At 40.9% G+C, this 22,395-nt stretch overlaps 1 protein-coding gene across 1 annotated transcript in view; it reads left to right on the forward strand.

Moving 5' to 3' along the window:
• The first annotated feature begins 11,366 nt into the window (after window positions 1-11,366).
• The window catches only part of LOC147705957 (protein-glutamine gamma-glutamyltransferase E-like), a 160,493-nt gene continuing 149,464 nt past the window's right edge, over window positions 11,367-22,395 (forward strand). Inside the window, exon 1 of the mRNA XM_086932421.1 lies at window positions 11,367-11,553. Coding sequence (XP_086788547.1) covers window positions 11,406-11,553 — 148 coding nt within the window. The 5' untranslated portion in view covers window positions 11,367-11,405. The remainder of the gene's footprint in view (window positions 11,554-22,395) is intronic.

The following is a 22,395-nucleotide window of genomic DNA, read 5'->3' on the forward strand; positions in this document are numbered from 1 at the left end:
GTGTCTTGTGTGTCGTATTCCCCCCCTTTGGGAAAAAGTAGTAAATAAAGCGTGATTTATCCACAGATCTGTCGTGAGTGGACCTGTGAGAGAACGTCAATACAAAGATTGTATTGTGGAAATTGGATTCCCGATATATATTTATTGGTCTATGTTCTGTATAAAGGGCACCTTCTGTCGTAAAATAAGTAACAGATATGTCGTAAAATGAACAATTAATGCGACGTATAGTCCCGAGATAAGCTAAACTGTCGTGACCACGGGGTGTATGCAAGATTTTTCAAAATGGGCCAATTATACCGATAGGAACAGTAAGCTAATAGTTATCAAGAGAGAGACATGGTCTATACCTGATAACATGAAGTAAAAGGAGGTCGCCCCTTAAAAGTACCCAGCCTATCTGTGGGTGGTTTCTGGGTAATATATATAATAGACTCGTGGACCAAACATATGAAAAAAAATCTTATGTCGGGAAGCACATAATTTTCTCAAGACTCCATATTATAACAGGACTATTTGTGATCATTTATTTCGTCCTTTAACATTAAGAAACTTGTGCGACCCTATTTAGTAGGGTCACATGACATCCGGAGTAAAAATTCCTGTTTAAAAATTACGGATTTAGGGAAATGGAAATGATGTCCCATCGATTATATATTTATATTTAATCAGTAAAGTGTTTAATGCCAGTGTGACTCTTTTTAAGAGTTCAGTCGACTTACTTAAAGAGGAGAAATCCACCACATAACATAAAGGCTGACAGTATGCCTATGACGGAAAAAAGGGAAAAAGAAAAGGAGAGTAAACCCCTAGTCACAAGAATGAGGTAGATATTAACTGACTAATTATGTAAGAGGCGTCATAATTACTTACATACAGTACGCATTTCACGTTATAACTAAGGGCTCTGATAGTTCCCTAGTATATAAAACAAGATACAAAAATTGTATTTCCAGCAGCGGTTGGCCCCCCCAACAGTCTACAGTGGATAATCATTCCTCTCGTGATGCCCCCAACCATGCCCACAATGGAAAAATACCGGCCTGAGAATAACATGAACAAAAAGGCACAGTAGGATGAGCTAACACCTGCCAGATCGGTACACGTTATCAAGACTACAAGGCCACGGTGCTAGGTCTCAGCATCTCCTAACGTGGGAGCAGAAACTACACATTCAGATAAGTATTGCAAAGCAGAATGGCCTAATTATTAGCAAGTTAGAAAGCATTCTTGAGCAACATAGAAAATAATGAAATACGGTGTTCTGCTGAGGCAGGCAATCTGACAGATAGGCCTAACTCGGGCACAGTCTAAGCAGCCTAATGGAGGTTACAAAATGCAAAATGGATTCACATTTGCTAACTGAAGCCTACACATTCTGTGGATAACTCAGTGGGTTGCATAACGTGAGGACACATGGCGTCTATTTAGCCATGCACTGCTAACCTAATATAGCCTGAAACAAGTGCATTGCAGGAATGGGGATTTGAAACCTAACAGGGGGGGCAATAGCGATTTGAATATCATTGGATATTCTTCACAGGATTTTGATCTAAAGAAAATTGATCCCAAATACATGTGTGAAATGACAAAGCCTCATATCATACTTATACATGTGCTAATAATTATAGTATAGGATTAGACGCATGTATTGGCAACACGCATTATACCTTTAAACTGGGAAGAGTATGCCAAAGCTCAGACTGAAGAGCTGATGTCTGGAAGTTACTTAATGCTTCTTTCAGCAATCTTTCAGCAAACTGTTCAACAATTCTTTGATAATTCTTACCTATGTTAGGCTCTTGGGGCCAGATGTAGGTCGGTCGGTAACGGCCGAAAATCGGTATTTTCGGCCGTTACCGACCGGTATTTCAGAAATGGTATGTAGGGGCATTATTTTACAGAATCAGAAAATTTACTGATTTGGTAAATTTACCGATTCTGTAAAATACCGAATCGGTATTTTTACCGATTCGGTAAATCTCAGATGTAGGTGGGACTCTTCTGAGTCCCAAAGGCCCTACAAATTCGGTATTTTAACACCCAATCCAATTGGATGTTAAAATACCGAATTCAGGTGTGCATGCACTTGTGTGCATGCACACCTAGCCATGTGACAGACAGACATGCCATTAGGGCATGTCTGTGTGCCACATGGCGCACATGCCTATTTTTGGGGTGCCAGAGGGTGTCAAAGTGACACCCCTGCACCCTTGCAAAAGTCGGTATTTACCGATTCGGTAATTACCGAATCGGTATTTCCCATTCATTCCTATGGGCTTCACAGTTGACTGCTACTGTACAGTTGCTCAACACACTACTATACTCTATAGGTATGACTCTGCAATTGCCCTGTTGAGTTCCATTGTGGTTTCATAAGCTGTATTCTTGACATAATATGCATGAATAAGATGGTTGCTTACATGCTGTATATTTTATTTTGGGAAACTAACTGTTACTCAACCCACACCGAGAGCACGGGGATGCTTTCCCTCACATCGTACTGTGGAACTGTAATCTGGTTGTCATAACCATTTTGGACACACCTCCTGTAAATACAATGTCTCTTGAAATCACAATATCATCCTGATGATTGACTATACAAGCGTCCTACGGTGTGGCTCTGGATAGAGCGGTGTGTCACTTCATTTTATTGCTCATTTTTTATTTATTTAATTCTCTCTTATTTGTTATTCTAAGTTCTTATTTTCTGGATCTCAACAATGTACTGACATGATTGACTTATTTTCCCTTTTCCCTTTATTGTCTAATAAAAAAAGATTTGAACACAAAGGAATCAATAGGGAATACCGATTCAGTAATTACTGAATCGGTAAATACCTACATCTCCCCCCTTCATATTTACCGACTCTGAAATACTGAATCGGTAAAGTTCGGTATTTCAGAGTCGGTAAATATGATTTACCTACATCTGGCCCTAAGTAACCACATCAGTCCTGGAACATTGCCTAAAGATAGGTTGATAAACATAAGTAAAAATGCAACATCAAAGAAGTCATCTCATTTTACAATAGTTGTTTGTATGGTACAAAACCACAGAAATGATAAGGACCAAAAACACACTGCAAAATCATTTATAAATATATATTTCCCTCAATGTTCAAATGCACGTCAATCATTCTCCCTTATGCATTCTATTTTTCTTCCCAAATTATATGTGCATTGAACCTCTCTGGCTGGGTTTTGAGAGGGATGCATCATATTACACTGCACAGGAATTACTAATAAATTACTTTATCGTAGAAACATTACATGTACTTTGTGAGTTTCTTTCATAATTTATCATCATCATTTGGCAGACAGAAGTGGACATGTACAATGTTTGTAGACACTCATGGGCATCCTGCTGATGATCAGGATTTTATGTTTTTTAAGACTGTAAAAAAATGCATTTTAAATAAGCATTTACAATAGTGAAGCAAAAAAAGAGCCAAAATGGAGGAAACTCTGACTTTTTGATGGATTCTGGGAGGTAATGAAATAAAGTGAATTGAAGTGAATTTGTACTTGTAAAGCGCACTTATACCCCAACCGAGGTTTCCTGGCGCTGTACGCATACCGCTGTGGAACCCTTCCTGGCTTTTCCCTGTGAAATGTCCACTCCTGGGCACCCCCAAGGTGAAGCCAGGCATCCCAGTAGTGTTGGGGCCGTTGTGGAGATTAAGCAATCTATGGCCCAGAGTTGCAGAGTGGGACCCATGATTAGAATAGGCACCGAGTCGAGAATGATTAGGTCAGAGGAAATTGAGCCCAAGACCCGCCAAGGCGGGAATTGAACCCTGGTCCCGGGCCAGACCTCTGCATCAGGGTCTGCTGCTCTAACCATTGAGCCACACTGTAGCAACGGCATTTACAACGCAATGCATCAGCCTAGATGCGTCACTTTGTAAATAAGGGGAAATGTGGTGCACTGTTTATGCCGCCGCAGCATCCCAAAAAAATGACTCAATGGCGGCGCAAGTCCTTCAAGAATAAGCGACTATGAGCCCGATGTAGGTAAATCTGATTTACAGACTCTAGAATAGCAAATTTTACCGATTCGGTATTCTAGATTCGGAAAGTCAGATGTAGGAAAAAAATCGGTAATTTTTACCGAAACTGTATGATTCGGTAATTACCAAATCGGTATTTACCGATTCGGTAATTGCCATTGATTTCTATGGGAAAAGCCATGTGGGGAGCGCTTCAACACTGCTCCACTCCCAGACGCACAGCGTGTTTGTGGATATCAAATTCAACCAATGTATCATCCTTTTACACCTTAATTATGTTCATCCTTTTTTCTCCATTATGTTGCCATTCTTTCTCTTTTTTAAAAACTTATCCACATATTAAACAAATTGTATTTAGGAAACTTCCCGTATTCACATGTGCCCATCCAGGCCTCCTTGGAAATACGATCCAATACAAACAATAGTTCAAAGCAGCGAATCTTTATTCCAACCAAATGCATTTCGGGCTTTTTATAGCCCTTCATCGGGGGTAAATGAAAGTCAATAATAACAGAACATTGCATTAATATGTATATATGGTTTCTTCATTACAATTAAAATCCTCTTGATTTAAACAATGACATTTAGCATGTAATTAAACCCATTTCATGGATTAAATTGTCCGATGTATTTCTAATATTCGTCCCCTTGCATCCAAATGTATAGTTTTCATAAAAACAATGAAACTGTCAAATGCATCTATATCATTACATTGTTCAACTGAGCTGAACAATATAATGATATAGATGCATTTACCCAGACATCGTAGTGCACTGCTGCACTCCTTCGGTCTGCCCGCCATCCCATCGGTAATCGGGACCGCCCGCCATAAGGGTGGGGGTCCCTCAGGTGATATTAGGATGCTCTCAGCACCGCCCGCCACAATGCTAAAAATGCACTTTTACATTTGCATAAACAAAGCGGCAGGCACTGCGCGGTGCCTGCCGCTTTGTCTATGCAAATGCAGGGGGGTACCACAGGTACCCCCCCATGTGCACCCCCCACCTCTCCTTCACTCTGGGGGCCCGCAAGGGGCACCCAGAGTGAAGACTGCTTGCCACGGAAAGGCATCTCCCTAAGCCCATTGTAATATGGCTGGCGGTGTCTAATAAACACCGCCACCATAGTAATTCTTTTCCGTACCGGCCGCACGGCGACCGGGGCAGAAAAGCGGCGGACGGTCTTTCCGTCCGCCGAGGTCCCCCAGCCATACTAATATGCGTTTATGCATTTTGCATGAGAGAGATGAAGAAATTGTTAGACATGTAAATAGTAGACACAATTGCAGACAAAGGTTGCGTAAATAAACTCACAGAAAGAGTTGATCCGAGTAAAGGGGCAATTCTAACACTGAAATATTTAAGCAGAACTTGGGGAATAATAAATTAAGATGCTTTACATGTGGTAATGTCAACCATTTAGCAAGTTACCCTATAAGTCCTGCTAGACGCGTGATCTCTAGGAAATATAATTTAAAAAAGTTCATTTTGCAAATGCTTGTAGAGACACAGAAAATAAAATCACTCACATGGCTAGTGAGGAAGATCCAGAAGAAAAGAAAATTGTATTTCATGTAGCAGATGGGCTGTCACCTCCTGACACAACATATCCTACATGTAGGGTATCATTTGATAGGTTTCAATTCAAGACCCTATCCCTTTGACTGATATGTTACTCATGCACATAAACGTCAAGGATAGGCCACTTTGGGAAATATATATATATCACTAAGCAAGGTGCAAATCTTTTAGGTTGGACACACCAAAAGGAACTTGGGATCAAACTTTATCCTAATGCGGAAGAACAAGTCTATCTAGTTGACAGGTTTGGAAATATGTGATGATTTCCAAAAGGTATTCACTGATAAATGCAGTCTACTCAAGAATTTTTTGCACAAAAGTAAGCTAAAACTAATGCTAAACCTACCATACATTAAGCACAGCCCTTACCATTACTCTTGAGAGAGCCACTTTTGAAGAAGTTAGCAAGATTAGAGTCGACAGGAGTGATTGAGAGAATGTGCTGAATGGTTGCCCACATCATTATCGCTTTCATGAAAGGGGAAAAGGTATTTGCCTCTTTGTTGACCTAAATGCAAATATATGGGTAGACACCCTCTAATACATTTTAATGGAATGCTGAGTGTCATTAAAGGTACAAATTATTTCACTGTTCTAGACCCTTCATTGGCTTACCGCCAAGCAGCTTTGTACCCCAATTCAAAGGCTTTGACATTTGTTATAACACCATTTGGGGGGCCTACCTGCTGCAGCAGATGTTCAACAAGTCATGCAACATATATTGCAGGGCTCTGTCAAAGTACTATGCTTCCCGGCGACATCATCATCTATGGTATGTCCAAAGAAAATCATTGCAAATCTATGAAACAGGTGTTACTGATGTCAAGTGATGCGGGCTCACCTTACCAAGAGAGGAATGCAAAATAGGGGTTAAGTCTGTAGAATACCTAGAACACACATATCAGCAAATAGCATTAAACACAAAATCAGCCTAATTGACTCGGTCAAATTGGCCCCTGCTCCTACTAGCAAGGAATAACTAAAATCATTCCATGGTTTTATTTAGTGCATGGCCAAATATATTAAAAACTATGCAGAGAAAGTCCTCTCCTTGAGAGCGCTACTCAATAAAATAGTTCCTTTTGAAAGGAGTAATCAATGCCAATTCGATTTTAACTAAGTAAAAGAAGCAATCATGAATGCATCACACTTAAGAATGTTTGACATAAGAGCCAAAAAGAATACTGACTACAGATGCCACCCAGAAGGGGATAGGTGGCTCCTTGTCCCAGGTAACCAATGGTAAGGAGAGAGGGATTGCTTTCTCATCCAAAACACTCAGAGATACGTAATTCAATTACTCTAAAATTGAAAAGAAGCTTTGACTTGCTAGCTATTAGGCCATAAAGCATTTCAAGTTGTACATGAGGGGAATACTGTTCATGCTGAGGACAGACCACAAACCACTAATTCCAATGTTTTCCACTAAAGGCATTTAGAATACCAAAACATGCATATCCAAATGGGTCTTGGACCTACAAGGGTGCAATTTCAATACTAGATACGTCCCAGGAATAAGAAACACAGTGGCAGACTGCTTATCCTGCTTACCCATAGGTGGTGAAATATCATCAGTAAAAATCCTTGAGGAAGCTATATTATCCATAGAAGTCCCAGCAATTCTCAAGGAGGAGTGGGAAAATTCTGACAAGGAAGGTAAAACTTTCACTACTGGTAGAGTGAAAATAATCAATGGTTTGCTGAACAAACGTAACAAATTGCTTGCCAACCTCTAACCATATTGGAAGGTAAGGAATGAGTTATCTGTAGTAGATCACATAGTGTTGATATGTAACAAAATTGTGCCCCCAGAGACCATTTGTGACTGCCATCATTGAGAAATCACCTGAGGGACACTGAGGGAGGAGTACGACAAAGAGCAATATCAGGAATGACTACTTGTTCCCTTACATGGATGCGAGGGTAGAGGGAAGGTGAAAGACTCTTTAGCCTGTTGCGCCAGTGACATGACCAAGATCACCTGCTAGATTCCTTTTATCCCCGTAGAGGATCCTAACAAACCATGGGGCAATTTGCTTCCTGATATTATTGGACCCATGAATTTGTCCAATGTAATTATTAAGTACATGTTTATAATGGTTGATTATCATTCACATTAGATCACAACTAAATCTGTAAGCATCATTAACACTTCCACGTTCATAAAATTCCTATCAGATATACTAACCGGGGAGGGGGGGGGCATCCCTAGTACCATTGTTACTGAGAATAGGGTGCAGTTCACATTGGATGAGAATATGCAATTCCTAAGAAACTTGTCCATCAACCACATAAAGACTACCCTCTATTACCCAAAAGCTAATGGCTTGTAGGAAAAGGTGAACAAGATGATTAAAGAAGCCATTCATTTAGCTCACATCACCTGGGAATAAAATGACAAAGAATAAGCAATTCCTAAGAAACTTGTCCATCAACCTCATAAAGAATACCCTCTATTGCCCTAAAGCTAATGGTTTGTAGGAGAAGGTGAACAAGATGATTAAAGAAGCCATTCATTTAGCTCACACCACCTGGGAATAAAATGACAAAGTGGTAAGAAAAGTGTTATGGTCTTGTCACATCCTTCAGCATGCAACAAATATACATCATTCACTAAACCTGAGAAACTTAAGTGTCAAATCTAATACTGTCGTGCTTGAGAATGGTCACTCTCATAGCATGGACAACGGAGCCTGGAGCCCAGAGACTCTAGTCCCAGGGATTGAGCCTGCTGGGAGTGCTCCTTATGCTTCCCACAATACAACGGAATATAAGGAAACCGGCAATCACCGACAAGCCAAGTTGGCAATCGGATTACAAAATGAATTAACTGTATGCTGCGATTACCTTACTTGTATATGTACATACGACTGCAATGTTTTAAGAGAAATCTTATTTTTCTGTTTAATGAAGATGTGTTATAATTTATCTTATATGTTATATTCTTTTTTCCCCTCCTTTTCCCTTTTCCCCTCCTTTTCAACCCCATTGTTCATACCTTGCATTATGAAATAGAACACTCACCTGAAGTTCACTTTAGAATGTTGATATTATAAGACAGTGGTGAGCTTAAGGCAGTTGTATGGGTAAAGGACTCTTCCGCAATAATGGTTTTTCTACCTAACCTGATTGAACGTGATGTCATCAATACTTCTTGGTTATTTAAGCTTGAACTATTAAGTAAAAAGATGTTGTTAGAGGAAGTATGCTAAAACGTTCTATGTAATTTGTACAATTCACAATTGATTCATTCATTTGTTTCTGAATTATTTTGTGTTTAGTTGTGGGGTAGTATTTTTGTCTTTTTTAAATGTCTTGAAGGGGCACCTGTGACAGTTCTTTGATTTGTCATACACCTTTAAATATTAACACTCCTTGCACATTTCTCTACTTTGAGAGATGGAACTTGCACTCTGTTTTAAAGGTAAAATGTGATTATGTTTGAAATTGGATGTTGACTCCCATCAGCCACGGTTTTCTGCTGCGTTTCAAATTTAAAAAAAAAATAACTACAACATTTTAGTTAAAATGATGATGACTTAAATAACTTACTTTTCTACATTCATATAAAGTGTAGTTAGAGACGTGTCCTGGTTCAAAAAAAATGTTCAGCCCACTAGAGAGTCACCAACCTTCATTTTCATAAAACACTCAAGATTTGTCTGAATTTCCAGAGACATCCTAACCACATCTTAACATGTTGGCTACATATATTCACTCGCAGGATAGTTAGGAACCTTGACAGATCTTTTTAATGCATCCACCTCAGAAATGTCTGATTCACTCATCTCAGCATTGTAAAGAGCATCGCTATTCTGGTCGCACTTGAGAACAGCACATGCACATCATGAGGTCTCCGCTCCTGCCATCCATGATGTTGCATAGCTCTCTGTCTTCTACATCAGCTGTGGAGAATTGTCTTCCAAGGGCAGCAGATGTGCTGTCAGCCCATATCGTTGGTTATCTGTAGTGTTCTCTTTGTTCTTTTGTTTTTATCACTGCAGCTGTATTGCTTCATAGTTCAAATTGCGAGTCCCTATCCATCTGACCAGAGTTCCAAATGGAGGTGTTATTCAATTCCGGACTTCCTTGCATGACTCCTCCTTAAGCGTTGTATGGTGGGTTCATCTTTTGGGGTGTGGTGTGTCACAGAAAGACACATATTGTATCTGCTACCTATATCCCAAAAGGCCCAATTACGAGTTAATAGTAAATGTGTGTGGAGATTCCAGAAGGGCAGAATTGCGGTTTCTGTCCGGTATCTTTGCACACATTTACTCCGATTACTAGTTAAAGAGTAGGGGATGGGAAATTAGGAGGACCAGGATTTACTGGGTGTATTCCTCCACGGAATTTACAATTTCTAGGGATTTAATGTACGCATTTAACACCAGGTTTTCGCAGATTTTAAATGGTGTAAGGTTCACAAAATTTGGATAGAAAGGGAAGATCATTCCTGCTAGGAATAGCCATACAGGCCACATGCATCATTGCACCCACTTGCGATTCCTAAATTGGGAAAATTAAGGAATCTCAATTTAGAAATCGCAAACGGCAATGCATGAATAATTATCACATATTTTTGCGATTTCTTACTTTTCCTTAATTGCGATTCACATTTAGCGAATCGCAATTAAGGAAAACCTTCCCATTGATTCCTATGAGAATCAATGGGAAGGCATTAACATTTTGCGATTTTCATTTTGCGAATCGCAATTTGTTAATGCATTTCAAGGGTGCTGAGGGGGGTCCAAAGGACCCCCCCCCTGCACCCTTGAAATGTTTTTTTTAAGTGCAAGTTTCACACACACACATGTCCAAAGGACATGTGTGTGTGTAACATGGCACTTTCAAAAATGCTTTTTTGAGCATTGTTGATGGATTTCGCAAATTAACACAAAGTTCAACCTCTTTTTTATCTGCTCCCCCTATTTGCGAATTCGCATTTTTTTAAACATTCATGCATTGCATTTAAGGAATCGCAAAAAGGCGATTCCTTAAATGCAATCGCATTTTTAGAAATCGCAAAATATTGCGATTTCTAAAAAATTGTTTAATGCATCCAAAAAAGTGATTTTGGAATCGCAAACGGCCAAATTGTGCGATTCGCACCATCTGCGGCTCCAAAATCGCTTGATGCATGTGGCTGTATGTGCTTAGGCTGAGTGCCTGGGGGGCAATGCATCCCTTTTTCAAAGTGATTTTACCAGTCATTTCTTCTGGCTGGTAAAATTGAGTCTGGTGTTCCTACATCCAATAAATTCGGGTACAGGGAAACTGCCCACTGCATAATTTTGCACAGTGTAGTTCAATTCTGGAATTGTGTTCCGTGTGTCTCGTAATCGGACCCTTAAACTGCAGCCATATCCTCTGATGTCATGTTGCATCTTGTCAATTACAACGCATTACATGGTGGATAGAATGGATGATGGGTATCCCAAGCAACATTGAAGGTTGACCCAGCTACTGCATGACTTTGTGCACATGCACTTCCACTCAAATTACATCTGCTCATTTCATATTGAGATTGGTGTCATTGGTGTGGTAGCTTGACTCGGAGGGACCCAGACTGTGAGGCCAACTACCTACTTCACTTCATACACAGTCACCTAATCTGTTATTTCTTCTTCTCATGTCCCTTCTCGGGTAGTTGGTGATAGATACCATTTCTGAAATGGGATTTATGAGATAGATTTCAAGGTGGAAAGGCTTATTTCTGAAAAAAGATTTTCTGTCATTAACCTAAAATCTGATCTCATTCTTTTTTACAGGTCTCGTGGTAAAAAGTGTTTCCTTAAACATCGAAGAGAATATGAAGTCACATCATACTACCATGTTTGGAAAAGGTGAATTGACTGTCAGGAGAGGAACACCCTTCACTGTGGATATTGTCTTCAATAAAGAAGTGGATTTAGAAGATAATGTGAATTTGAGTGCACAGCTAAAGAATGCCAACAGAGGTGAGATCACTGTCAGAATTCCCAAATTATAAACGTGTATACAAAATACAAAATCTGTGCATCTTAAGGTATTAGGTATTGCGTATTAGGTAAAGAAGTTTATTGATATTCCGTAGAGTGATTTTGTGAATCACAAAGGCAATTGTGTTTCATTCAATCCCATTATTATACATATATACGTGGTTTTGCCTCAACAGAAAGAGTCTGATCAGAAAAGTAATTTACACATTGTGTAAAATGCACTTCTGAGTACACTACTTTTAGCTTATTCTCAAAACCTCAGCATAAGTGACTCCTGAAAAAACCCTGTTATAAGTTCAGCACCACATATGGCCAACCACTGGAACTGTAACACCCTCCAGTAGAAAGTAATAGAGGCAGGAAATTAAAATAAAATGCCAAAAGAAAAAGTGTTGCATTAATGTAAATTATCGAGAGTAGTTAAAAATATATAAGTTAATATACAGCCCTACTGCAGAGTATCCCTATGGTTAAGTATAGGGAAAATTAAACAGGTTTATTTAGCTCGAAAATTAATAATGAATATAGTTGAATGTTAAATATTAAGGTAAAGTCAAATTATATATTTATTTTAATTGCAGAACGAAATAAGAATGCTACAGCACTATTAATTTAATTTTGTTTGTGAATAATGCACAATGTTTAGAAGTCTTCAGAGCTTTCACTGCTTTCCACTTTTCATTGCAAGACATATTCACTTCATCACTGTGAAGGACCTGTTATAGGAAATCATAGAGATCAGGCATACCACGGGAACCTCTCTGGTAGCATCAGGCAATAACGTGGTACTGGGTAATTTTCCATTACAAGCACTAGTAAACCAGATGATATGGGTTAAAAGGTGGCTGCTGTGCATCATGTTTCCTGATATAGCAGTATGCTCAAAAGGAACACTTATGCAGAGTACAAAAATGGTGTATCAACACTCATACTGGTGAGCGGGATGGTTCCCAGCACTAGATGAGCCCATTGCTAAATGGAAAATATTGGTTGATGCTGAACAGTCAACAAGCAGTGTGTCTACAATTTATGGAAACTGCCCAAAAATGCAACTAGGTCACAAAAATAAACTCCCTCACAGACAGGCAGTGCCATTCATATCTCTTTTTAACTCATACAACCCCTTCTCAGACAATCTCCAAAAATCTCCATGCATCTCCATGAAAGAACTTGAGATATGGGTAATTGTACCCCCACAATCTCCTTGCAGATAGTTAATCTCAATGACATCTGCACTCAAAAGTTGACATGTACTGTAAGAATATGGGTTGTAGGTTAACTGGGGTGTAAGCCCCTGTCAAGCAGCAACCACAATCCTTGTCAGGGCAAGGCACAAGCAAAGCTCAAAGTAACGTGTGCTCACCCAAAATTAATCTGGTAACTTAGCACAAAGCAGTCAGGCTTTACTTTGAGGCAATGTCAAAGTATTTGTACAACATTTCAAACTAAAAAACAGGGACAACACATCACAAAAGGAGCCCGCAACAGAATTAGAAACATAGAGTAACGTTTAATAAATATAACAAGATGACCAAAATCCAGTTAGTAGAACAGAAGGTATAATATTTTAGAGTTTTTAGTAAAAATAGTGCCAAAAGGCACAAAGGACCAACTGGGGCTATCCTGTCACGCAAAAACATAAAGGAGGGGACCCCTCTAACATTACTTTGAGGTCAGGAAAAAGGGTTAATATACTAAAGAAGTTGCCTTATGACCTATGTAATTTTAGTTACCAACATTGTTTGTATATTGCGATATGTTCACACACAACAACAACCTCAGGACTAATATATAATATTTCTTTAGTATTTTATTTAATCATTCTTTGTTTTTCATTTTCATTTCTTATAAAATATTTTTATCTTTTTTATCTGTGATACATACATTATTTTGTGCAAAACTCATATTCCAACAGATACAATTACAATTTCATAATAAATGGCCCCTTGGCTATAAAAACACATCAATATTAACACAATTCCACTCATTCAAAATCATTCATTCCAACTTATAACCATCCACTCACACCATACATATGCAGTATCTGAACAAATCTTGATTCATAAGGATGAAAGATATTCTGCCTCACTTTAAACCATAAGTTGTTAAATTTGGTTCCACGCAAGGTCGACACGCGTTTTGGTGGATTGTCCACCACCTTCCTCAGGACCTATGCAGATACAAACATTCCATGTAAACCAGAAGCCAGGGGATTTTTGACCCACAATATATATGACAGCTATCTTCCTTCAAAGTTCAGTTAGTAGTGCTGAGATTTTCGTCAATCCAGGTTTGCTCCAAAATTGTTCCTTCTATATTTCTATATAAGGCCGCGAAATGATGGCTCCTGTGTGGTAAAACCCTTCTTACTGAGTACGGTGATTCAGTATGGGAGACTCTCATAATTCCTTTTTTTTTTTAAAGTATATGAGATGAAATCAGGTATGTTTTTTTCTCCATTGCATAATGGATTCCTTTTTCTGTTCAAAAATCGTTATTTCATAAGAGTAACTTCTGCAACCTTCAAAATAGTCAGTCTCTTCATACGGCTACCCTGCAAACCAGTGCTGCCACGTGACGAAAGCTATCCTGTCACGCAACACCGGTTCAAAGTCACAAATTCTAGCCAACCGCAATGGAGCGCGGGCTGGCTACATGGACCCCATTAGGCCTGCAAAACTTGTAAATCCCGGTTGTGGAGTAATGTGTGGATCCGCGTCGAAGATCTTCAAGCAGCTGAAGCAATGCATTGGTTCTGAGATGCAGCGAGGCTGAGATGCAAGGCCCTGTTGCATCGTCATCGAGGATCTGTCGACAGGGCTTTTGATGTGAAGTCCATGGATGTGAAGGGATGCCGGACTTAGTGGGTGATCCATTGGTTTGAAGGTGCTGCGAGGCTGCGATGCCGAGTCTGGCATCATTCTCTAGGCTGCCAACACAGAGAGATGCAAGGACATGGGCTGTGGAGGGGACACACCATCAGGGCGATGCGTCAGTTCCGAGGACTGCAGAGGCAATGCAGCTTTTTGTGATGGGTTCAATCCATGCAGCAGCAGCTCTGCATGATCCCACATTGATAGTGGATCAATACATTGTTGTCTGAATCATTCTGACCCTCATGTCTATGTTTAATTGGTTCCTTGGGTCTCGTAGTGAGGATGGAACAAAAAGTGCGGCACTGGTATTTTATGTAATCTCACAAAATGTGTTGCCTGTGTTAAAAAAGCCCTGTGGTTGCCATACCCACAAAAGGGGGGTTGTTACCCCTCAAACTTGTTTTTGTCTACAGTTTGAATACATTACTGCCCTAGTACTACTCTTCCTTGGAATTCATTCTATACCCAGAGTATGATGTTTTTCTATAGCAGTTAGAAACCACTGTTTTTTTTAACCTCTGACTACTCTTGGTCCTTAGGCATCTGAGGGTTCCCATTTGTTTCCATTGTTTTCTTTGAAATACTGTTGGAGCAGGCCCTTTTCATTTAATTGTTCTAAGACTGCCCTATTTCATGCTCTGAAGCATCTGTCTGCAATAGGAACTCCTTAGAGAAGTCAGGAGCCTTGAGTCTGACTGCTGTACACATGGCCTCCTTGAGGTTATCAAAGGCTTTCTGTCAGAACCCTGTCCAGATCACCTGTCTTGGCTGCTTCTTTGAAGTCATCTCTGTTAAGGCGGGCAACAATGGTGCCATATCCCTTAGAAATCCTCCTATGGTATCCTGTGAGGCCCAGGCAAGCTCTCACTTCAGTCTGTGCTTTAGGGGTTTGTCAGTAGGCCCGGGCAGAGTTCACAGAGTTTCACTCCTCGGAATTCCGCAGAGTTATCCAAAAACTCCACCAAATTCCACTGAGTTCCGTGAGTGGACAGAGTGATAGAGTCTATCATTTTAAAGGTTTATGACTTGCTGAAGCTGGCATTTATGTGCCCCAGAAGAGTAAACAACAGCAGAGAATGCATACAGGCCAAGAAGAGCATGGTCTAAACAAATGCAGATGTAAAAGAAAAGGCAAAAAATTATAAGATAGCACAGTACTTGCAAATTTGACCTCCTTTTTGTGGTTCCAAGATAAGGTTGCAGTTTTCTACTTTGGACAACTCAGTGCAAAGAAAAGATTAAGAAGAGAACCTCTTTTCCTGAAAGGTACCTTGCCCTCAGTTTGATACTTTTATTCAGGGCCTGGCTGGCTTATGACCCTTTGTCACCCTGGGATTGGAAACACGAAAGGGATTAGGTTTGCTCTCTGAAGTCAAATGGGAACATGAGAGATCTGGAGGCAACCTCTGAAAGCCGGGTATGTCTACATTCAGGTCAGTCACAACTGTGGTGCATGCAGAAGGAGGGTAGGTCTGGAAAGAGTGAATTACATCATAACCTGGCACTTATTAGAGGATTGAGGGGAAGGGCAAAAGTCAGTCACAAGTTAGGCTCTGTCTCTTTAAGGCTGGTAGTGCAGCAACACAAAACTAGGAATCACACAGTTCCTGCTTTATTTGTAAGTGCACCAAAATTCTTTCATGATAAAGTAACAGTGCCCTCTATTTGATCTGGTAGCTTGGCAGCAGTCTGGGCCTTTGCTCAAAGCTCCAGATACGCTTGAATCCTATCCAGGGCAGTCATGGTCCTTGTGGTCATATAGACTTAATAAGGCAATGCTGACATCTCCCAGTGTGACCTGAGACCTACCTCCCTCCAGATAGTGTGCTCCAGTTCATTGACCAACAGACATTTTACAGGCATGGCAGCGCTCACAAATCCTTTTAAAAAACCTGAGACCCCCGTACTCAAAGGAGCCAGAGCCAACAGTAAATGGCGTTGATGATTGTCAGAGACCATGACTTGGTGATATGTGTTAGGGCGGAGCTCCTCTGAGTAAACCATGTTGGCTCATGTGTCTCTCAGAGCCTCCACCCATTGATGGTGACCCCCTTCCTGTACTTAGAATTATTGGCAGGAATATGGGCTTTCAGCATCATCGCCTTCTTCTCCAGGGAATCTAGGGTCACGTCTGTCTGCTTCCCAAAGCTAACTCAGACTACCGCCATTCAGAGTGCTACACTCGCCAAGCCAGGTGTTTGACCACCAGCGGGAGGTGTTTCTCTCTTGAGACATTTGGAGTCTTTCTTGGAGTGCCCATACTTATAACACTCAGTGCATTGGAGAACAAACCTCCCTGTCTGCTTTTCAAAAGACCCTTTCTTCTTAGGCTCAGACTGGGGCTAGTTACCACTACTCCCATAGAAAATATTTTGAGAGCCATTAGAGAAGTCCATATTTTTAAGATTTTCTCCCTCCTCTTTTTTCTGGCGGGATCCCTGACCTCCCCATGGGAGACCACCCCCCAGATACCTTTTACGGTGCTCTGTTGCTAGCCCTAAAAGTTGTTTGCCTCCTCAGAAAGCTTCATGGGGTAAGTCAGCTTGCTGTCAATTAGGTGCTGGCAGAGCTCTGGAGAACAAATACTGAGCATGTGCTCTCACATGATCAGGTTGTGCAACATATTATAATAATTAACATTGCTATCCCACACTTAACCGTTCAGCGGCTTGTTGGAGTCATTCACAAAATCTACCCAGGATTGGGTAGATAGCTTATGGCGGTCCCTGAACCTTTGGTGGTACTTTTTAAGGGGCAGCCCCAATTTAGCTATCAATATGGCCTTTCTGAGAGCGCATCAACCTCTAAAGTAAGGAGTGTGTCCCGCCCCACGATAGGCAGGTGTTTCAACAAATCCCCATGTACTCTTCTGGGATCTTGTGAACCCTCAGGGCTACCACACAGGAAGAAAAACATTTGTCGACATCCTCCCCACCCCAAACAAGGGCACCCGACCCTTCGGGATGCTGACCTTCTTGTCTCCTTCCGAAACTGCAGATATCCTGCCACCATCCCATCTGTACTCTGCCTGCCTGACTTTGATGTGACTCAATTCATGAGGAAGTAACAACTTTTTCTCCTGCAAGGCTCTCTTTACCTCAGGTTTCTTCCCCCTCAATTTTTAATTTGCCCTCTTGTTGTTAAAACTCCCTCTCTGGCTTCCTGCACCGTCATTTCCTCTGGGGACAGGCCATGCAATGATACACTACTTCCTGCTTTGGCAGGGGGGTACAATTCAGGGGATGAGTCTTTCCCTTGTTCTGAAGATTGCATTCCTGGGCTGTTGTCCTGGTCTTGAACCTGTTCCTCCACATCATCCCCATCCTCTTTCTCCTCTGTGACATCCATCAACTGGTGGACCTCTATCCAGGCACTCAAAGCTTTCTGAAGCTTCAACATTTTGGTGCCCTTGTTCATTTCTAGTTCCCTTACATGGTAGAACTGTTTACGTGCAGCCACTGAATAGCTTTCCAGGTTGTCCAGCTCAAAGTCCAGTGCTGGAGGCATGGTTTCAGACAGTCCAGTAGTAGTAATGAGGGTGGATATGGACAATCTAAAAGGAGCCAATCAAGGAGAATTGAATAAATTAATTGGTCCTAAATTATTTATGTAGGATGGTAGTGTCACACAAAATTACTATATGATAATGCACAAACACACGTCAAATCCTCACTGCAGAACACCAGTTTAAGAAATGTGGTCGTTGGTTGCCTGGGGTTTAAGCAACCACAATCCTTGTCAGGTACGGCAACCACACATTAACTTGTGCTCAACCCCTAGGTAACCTGACACAGAGCAGTGACCCAATGTGTAAACTATTGTGAACACTTCAAACAGTGAAACTGTGAAAGCACACCACAAAAGGAGCCCACAACAGATTTAGAAGAATATAATAGTTTTTAATGAATGAAACAAGCACAAAACAACCAAAATCCATTTAGTAGAACTGGAGATACTGAATTTTAGACTTTTTTGTGAAAATAGTGCCAAAAAAGCATAAAGCGCCAACTGAGGATATCTGGTTTTGCCAGACCGGGATGGAGTCACAAATTCTGGCCGACTATGATAGAGCACAGCCCGGCTCCAGGGACCCATTTTGGCCAGCTGAACAGAGTACCTTAAATCCTGGTTGTGGAGTGTTGCATGGATCTCTGTCGAAGATGCGCCATGCATCTGAAGTGATGCATTGTTTCTGATATGTGGTGAGCTGTGATGCAAAGTCCTGTTGCGTCATCATCGAGGACCCCCTAGACTGGGCATCGATTGCAAGGAGCTGCAAGGCTATGATGCAGAGTTCAGAATTATCGTCGATATTTCCATCAACAGGAAATAAGTGGACCCAGGCTGTGGAGGCGTTGTGTTGTCTGGGAAATGCATCAGTTCCGAGTGCTGCGGAGGCAATGTGGATCTTTGTGACAGATCCAATCTACTCAGCAGTGTTGATGCGTCGGTTCTGATCGAGGATGGGTTGCTCAACAGAGAAGATGTGTCCATTCCGCCAGCAAGCACCTAAGTCCCTCTTCCAAGTGTCCAGGACACTTTAAATTGCAAGATAAGTAAAGTAATTTCAGTAGTGGGCTTAATGCTGTCTCCTCTATGCTATGAATAACCACTTACAAGAACCAAGTGTACTGTAACTGAGTATGCGCCAAAAACAATATCCAACAAGGCACTGTTATAGTGGTGTGCCTGTCACCATGTTGTCTTCACATACATCAGGCAAACACAATAATTCTTTATTGTGTGTGTCACTGTATCCCAAACAAGCAGGCTGCCAAGCTGTTCTCCCAGGTGTGCGTGTCACCGCTGTGAGCAACCTAGCACAGGACTAATATTAGGAATCCAACAAGGCACTATTAGAATAGTGTGTCTGCTGTCCTAGAGTCTTCACACACAGCATGCAGAAACAATAGCTCTCTAGGTGGGTGTGTCACCGTACCCTAAGAAAGCAAGCAAATACTCTGTTGTCCCAGGTAATGTGACACTAATGTGAATGACTAGGCAACTCAATCCTAAAATAGTGGTACAATTTATGCCACAACATTGCATTGCTTGTATGTGCCCCTATTCCAGATGGCCACACGTAAAACAACACAACAATGTGTGATTTGTGTCCATCAGTGGTTTAGCAGTATGGTCATATGTAACTTGGCAGCACGCACAACCAAAAGAATTAGGGCTATATTATCAAGAAAGTGCGACACATTATCGCTGCTTTTATCGACAGGAAACTGCCCCTAAAGCAGCGATAATGGGCTTGATAATATGCCCTTGTGAAATACCATAGCAGCCCAGGTTCTGGTGTTAACCTGGGCTTCTATGGGAATTCACAAGGGCATGTTATCAAGCCAATTATCGCCGCTTTAGCGGCAGTTTCCTGCCGATAAAAGCAGCAATAATGTATCGCCCTTTCTTTATAATATGGCCCTTAGTTCTAGCATAGCGTTCACTCTGAGGCTCGCGCAATAGGCTTACGTATGCTCACATCTCACTCTGGTCTTATGCCTTTGGGTCGCACCTTCACACGCCAATGGCTGCTTGCTCCTTATCCTGGAACGGATTGCCCAAAAGCTGAATAAAAGAAAATAATCCCAGCAGATCCAGCAAATAACAGCTGTGCGGTATGGAGGAGTTACCACTGAGCAATGTGATTCCCCTGAAGAGTTCAAACCAACATCGAAGAAAACAGCAACACATCGATGGCAATCACAGCATTCCCAGTTAAAGTCTTTGCAGCTTACAGGCAACGTCCACGTCTCGTCAACAGATTTAGGTTCAATCAATTGCACCACCTCTTGGCAACCCCTTGTGGATGGGTTCAGCCTGAGGCAAGCGGACCCTGGGGCTGTGCCAATGTGTCTCCTCAGGAAATGCTGCATTTTTTTATGTTTTGCTCTTATTTCAGTTACCGAGGATGCAATATTTAATTTCCTTGATGAAATCTTCACATTTGAAACATGTTAGGCCTGCCCTGAGGTAGCTTCAGATGCTTCCCACTGAGTATGTGATTTTTACAGTTTTGTCTTTTTTACGAGCTTTCTGGGTGTCTAGGACGAGACCTGATTAACTGTTTAAATGTTCACAGTTTTTATGAGTAACCATAATGTTTATTTTTATCATCCATGATTTTGATGCTTTTGTCTTTGATCTGTTTTCATTTATGGTGCTTTTATTGGCCGAATAAAGATGTATATTGAATGTGTAGGCAGTAACATCTTCCCCCAGTCCAGATCTCCTCCAACTCTCCCCATTCCAGAAACTCCTCTCCCATTATAACTACTGCCTTGACAACAAGCTATCACAGACAACACATGTCTACCACTTTTTATCACATCAAAAGATTAAAAGACATCAAAATATAAACAACAAATATATTAACATGCAATAATACATGAGTTTCATATTTCATCAAATATACAAAATATTATGGGGCAGATTTACAAGACTCTTGCCCCACTTTTGCGTCATTTTTCCCATGTTAAAAATGACGCAAAAGTGTCTCAAGGGGCTTGTAAATCTGCCCCTATGTCCCTATAGTACCTAGAACATAAATAGCAAAGGGTAATGAACACTACCCTGGGATTGATATATAGCACATTACATTTGAAACAGCATATAAAGAAGACACAATCATCATGCCATATCAAAGCCTTTGAATTTTGCAGGAAGAATTGTTTGTCTTCCAGACTGAGGGGTGTTAGATCTCATTACAGCCTTTGCAAAATCATCAACAGACTTCCTTATTACCTCAGCAAGTTCCACAGGATCAAAATTGCAAGAATTCCCATCTACCCTACTTTCGCAATACGTATGTTTGGCTTCACCGTTGTTTACATCAATTGGTTGGAGATGGACTGCGACACAATTATCTTGGGGCTCCATCTCAACTTCCTCCTCCCACAGTCATGAGCTGTTTCCTTTTGAATCAACACACTCTCCATTCACTTTATCCCAAGATATGATCTTATTACATCTTGATAATTTTCTGAAGTACCAAATTCTTCAATCACTCAACTTAGTTGAACAGTTATAAACAGTGACACAGAACATACATCTTATGAAAGTAGGGCAATGTTGATTCTGTGGAACTTCTGAGGTAACAAGAAATCCTTTTGATGATTTTGTGAAGGCTATGATAAGATCCACCACCACTCAATCTGATAGAGCTATACCTCTTCCGCCAAAATGTAAAGATTTTGTTGTGGGGTGATTATATTAAGTTCCACGTTTATTAGAGAGCAAGCAGTAACACCTTGCTCCAGTCCAGATCTCCAGATATCACACATCTGCCCATTTTTAACTTCCTTGTCCAACTTCACACGTACCCAGTCACCACATCTCAGGCCAACCTGCTTCACGCCGTGCTTTCTGTTGTAATAATCCTTATAATTTTTCAATAATTCCTCTAGGTCGACTTCCACAACCTTAGGTGACCATTTCTTTTGATGCTCTTAGGACAACCATGCAATATTGTCCTTAGTAAATGTTCCAGTTTTATAGGAGAGCAAGCAGTAACATCTTCCTCTAGTCCAGATCTCTCCCAAAATCCCACCATTCCAGAACCTTCTATCCCATGACAACTGCTCCCTTGGCAACTAGCTATCACCGATACCACATTGGAACCATGACACACAATTGAACGAAACTGATTGGACTAGAATACTGATACTGCAGAACAGGGTGTCTAGAAAAGCATGGTTCCCCTCCACCAAATCAAGATACAACATATCTTAACCCAAAAACAGCACACAATGTAGTTTCAACACGATTTTTAGAACTCCCACACTAGTGGCGACAGTAAAAACAAGGGAGAGGAGGGCAGAGGGTGCATGCACACATGCACACTCACACCAGTGCATTCGCTTGCAGACATGTTCACCCATTCATAAAAGTCACACACAAATAAACATACATTCATACATAAACACACGCACAAGTCAATAAA

This window comes from Lissotriton vulgaris, chromosome 7, assembly GCF_964263255.1.
Source record: "Lissotriton vulgaris chromosome 7, aLisVul1.2, whole genome shotgun sequence".
NCBI classification, from domain to species: Eukaryota; Metazoa; Chordata; class Amphibia; order Caudata; family Salamandridae; genus Lissotriton; species Lissotriton vulgaris.